Source organism: Globicephala melas, chromosome 4 (genome assembly GCF_963455315.2).
Source record: "Globicephala melas chromosome 4, mGloMel1.2, whole genome shotgun sequence".
In the NCBI taxonomy this organism is placed as follows: domain Eukaryota; kingdom Metazoa; phylum Chordata; class Mammalia; order Artiodactyla; family Delphinidae; genus Globicephala; species Globicephala melas.
In genome coordinates this window covers 111,477,260-111,481,450 of record NC_083317.1, presented here as the reverse complement: position 1 = coordinate 111,481,450, position 4,191 = coordinate 111,477,260, and the positions used below count along the sequence as shown (strand labels likewise).

Genomic DNA, 4,191 nt, shown 5'->3' with positions numbered 1-4,191 from the left:
TTACACAAAAGGTAGCATACATTGTTCTGTACCTGTTTTTTTCACCAAATACTTTGCCCTGGAGATAACATCACATCAGCATATAGAGAACCCCCTTCATTCATTCCTTTCTACAGCTGCTTAAGTGCCACATTATGTAGATAGACTACAGTTTGTTAGTCTTCTATTAATAGATATTTGACTTTTTCCAGGGTTTCATTCTAACAGATGATGCCATAATGAATAGACTTGTGCATATACCATTTTGTATTTTTAGCAGTGTACCTGTGGAAATGTCAACATTCTTAGAAGAAGGATAGCTGGGTCAAAAGTTAAATACATATGTAATTTTGGTATTTTGATTGCTGAACACCCCTAAAAATGTTGTACCATTTTGAATTTCTAAAAACAGTATATGAGAGTGCTTATTTCCCCACAGCCTTACCAAGACATATATTGGTATATCTTCATTTTTTCCCATCTGACAGGTGAGTAATGGTTCTTCAATGTGGTGTTATTTACAGTTCTCTTATTGTAAGAGGTTAAGGGTCAAGTTTACATTCACATTTTCGTTTTCTATGAACTGTCTCTTCTTATCTCTAGCTCATTTTTTCTGTTTTTCTGTTTTTTGAGGGGTGGCCAAAAAATTTAATGTAATTTAATTTACCAAACTTTTTCCTGTTGCTTATACATATTAAGTAGGAATATTTTTCCTACTCCCAGGTTGTAGAGAAATTCATCTATATTTTCTTATAGTTATTATTTGTACCCAGAATTTTAAACATGTTTCTGAAGAGATTCTTATGTCCACTGAAGTACCAGTTTACAAATGCAAGTTTTATAAACTGATGTCAAACATTGCAGTTATTTACATGAGAAACATTTAATAATCTGTCATTTCGTGCTTTTTTAAATTCTTCTAAATGATGTCAACCTGAAGTCTTCTTGCCTGCACGATAAAATGTTCCATTAGTAAAACAGAAAAGATTATTTCTGGAGTAATGTGTATTCTTTGTGAAGAAACATATTTAATTATTGAAAACTTTACCTTTCTAAGAGAAGACAACATAAACCATTACGATGCAGCCCACAATCCAGCCAATCAAGAGAAGAATAGGGACCAGAAGGTGTGAAAATGTAGTCGTTGCTGGAAAAAATAAGAGGAAGCAGATCAGGTAGGTCATGTTGGTATTAAATCTTCTGAATCAAAAGGATAAGAGGAAGTCTGATATAATATCAAGGGAAAAATACACTCTCTAATCACATCCATACAAGATTATTATTTTCTTTTCTACAAAGGGACTTGTGACTCAGCTGGGTATTTGGAATAGAAGACCTGTGTTCAAACCATAGGCTTTCCTTTTACAGTTATGTGACCTTGGACAATCCTGAGCTTGAACTTCCCTATTTGTAAGATACAGAGAATGAAACTTGTGATATACACCTCCTGGAGTTGTTGTGAGGATCAAATGGCATCACGTGTTTACAAAGGCTTTGTAAACTCTAATTACTGTGTGGGTGTGGGTGTAGTATATACAGAACAGTTTCATGCATTTGTTCAATAACACAAAGACCAGCTGTTTACATAGAAACACTGGAAAGTGACTGAGGTAATTCTTACTAAACTAGTCATAACATAGGGAAAGGTGTTGAAAATCATTCTTAGACTTGATAGCTGCCTTTATCATAGGAAAAGGAAAGCATTATACCTTATGTAATCATTGAGAAAAGATATTCTATTTTTTTAACTGGCTCAATACGGCAACCTACACTGATCCAACACACGCGTAAAAGACAAAAGTATAATAATTCCTCTTGTGTCTCCTATTTGTACCCTTACCTGTAAAACAGCAACTTATAAAAGTATCTTTTTTTAATATTCACCCCATCTCAATCTTGTTACAACCAACACACCACACAAAATGATTCAAAACAGCACAGAAACACATAGTATAGAATTAATGTCCCTGTGTTAAAGCCTCAGATATGTTCCTAATTGAAAAACACAGATTTTATGCCATTAGCTAACAAAGAAAATGCATATTCTTAGCAATTGCATTCCTATTACAATTTCCATCACTCTAAAAGTGAAGTTTTTTAAGTGCTATTAAAATCATCAGGAAATGAGACACTTCTAAAATTAGAAGACACTCATAACAGCAAATATTCTGAAATTAAAATGGATTTTTATAGTTTAAATCTATTTTTCCAAAAGTTTTGGAGTCTCTCAACTCTCACAAGTTCAGCAGCTTTCCTTGCTTGTCCATCTCACTGTGACCTTGAACAAAGCGTTAACCTCTAAATGAAAAAAACCCTTTCTTTCTCGTTACCTGCCATGTGGTATTGCTTTAAGGATAAAGGAAACTTTATGATATGTTCTTTACTCTCATTTGGATGAAAGCCTTTTTATGAATTAAGGTAGCATTACAGTGGAAGTACGTAGTAATTTCTTGAACTCCTATATTGATTTAGTATTTTTCCCAATTTCAAAGAACTTATAAATGCTCAATTAAAATATTGGAATTAACTTTTAAGTATTTTATACAAGCATATTTTAATACAGTTCTGAAATTTACATATAATAAAGCACTAAAAGTGTATCTCATTACTTATTATTCTTTGTAAAACAATACAATTGACTGTGCATTTAAATACTCAAAGTATACCTGCATTTGTGTTCTGTTAACAGTAGTGTTTTAAGTTTTATTATAATCTGTAGCATTGGTTTGAAATAGGAATATTTAGGAACACAACATACTCTGCATACGTCACACTAGTAACACAAATAAGCACAAAACCTCTTTTTAAATATGAACAGTAATTCCAAAATTCTTCTCTCCGGGTTTAAAACCTGGTGCCACCACGCTCTTATATGTGACCTCAAGCAAGTTACTAAACTTTGCTGTGCCTCAGTTTCCTTATCTATAAAACGGGAATGATGATAACACTTCATATCTCATGAGATTGTTGTCAGGATTAAAAGCATCAATTCCCATAGGCATTTGAAAACTTACTTGGACACTATATATATATATATATTCAGCCCATTTTATCATTTATTACAGTCAATCATTTTTCTTAAAAATAAAAAACATTTAAAAAACAGAAAAAAAGAAATTCAGATGTGAAGCATACTAAGCCTATTTTATTTATTTTTGTTTCAGAGTCAGAAAACACACTCAGAAAGGTAGAGGGATTTCCCCCAAACTCACATGGCCATTTAGTAGCAGATCTGACACAATTCAAATGTCCTTAATGCTAGCCCAGCACACCACAACGCCTCAAATCCAGTACAACACTGGAGAATAACTGGCCTCTAACTCATCTTTCAAAACAAGCATGAACAAATTAAGCTCTTTTGTTTATCTGATCCTTTCGAAATTATTCATGTAACGTATAGACATGGTCCATAAATTGCGTATCTAATGCATTTTTTTCAGCCACACTAACATATACGGTTAATGATCCTTTAGCAGAGATACCACACTCTTCAGAATAGCTAAGGAACAGAAAATATTGTGAAACAGAAAATAAATCAGGGAGCCTGGAGCCTTTTCTGCCAAGAGAGTTGGATGTCTTAAATCTTACCTTTTTCAGCCATTCTTCCTGTTGTGGGGTGGGCTGGTCAGGGCCACGCTTACCTCTTTGTTATTGTTATCCAGCATCTCTTTGAACTTTAAATAGACATCTGAAGAGTGTGACAGCTGCCTGACTCCTGGCTGCCAATTGTCTGGGTGATGTAAGACAGTGGAAAGCAGAACTCCTCTGTCGCTTTCTTTATCCTGTTACTGTGGAGGAAACAAGGGGCTACATGACCTAAACAATTAAGTTGAATTATCCTAACCCAGTGATAGGCAGATATTTTTTAACTCACCCAGTGCCTCAGACAACATGAAGGAAATGTTGGGAAGGGGGTGTACAGAGGAAAGATGGCATTGCGATTAGAGAAGTCCTATTAAAGAGGAAGGGTGGTATATTGGAAAGAAAGGACTTTGGAGTTGGAGAGACCTGGCTTCAAATTCCAATTCTGCTATTTCTGTAATAGAGGCCAGTTGCTTAACTGAGCATCAGCTTCTTTGATTTTAAAATAAAGATAGTAATAGCTACCCAAGGAAGAAGTGTCATAAAGATGAAATGAAAAACTTATATCAAATAGAGACAGTTCTTTATTATATTACAGAATACAAAAGATAAAATAGTGCCCCTTCCTAT

At 34.1% G+C, this 4,191-nt stretch overlaps 1 protein-coding gene across 1 annotated transcript; it reads right to left on the bottom strand.

Moving 5' to 3' along the window:
* Nucleotides 1-1,031: 1,031 nt before the first annotated feature.
* Nucleotides 1,032-3,642, bottom strand: STRIT1 (small transmembrane regulator of ion transport 1). Its single transcript, XM_030844609.2, has 2 exons — nucleotides 3,568-3,642; nucleotides 1,032-1,126 (listed from the first exon to the last, which is right to left on the bottom strand). Exons 1-2 carry the CDS (start codon nucleotides 3,578-3,580, stop codon nucleotides 1,032-1,034), a joined length of 108 nt encoding a protein of 35 aa, XP_030700469.1. The 5' UTR covers nucleotides 3,581-3,642.
* Between the last annotated feature and the right edge of the window lie 549 nt (nucleotides 3,643-4,191).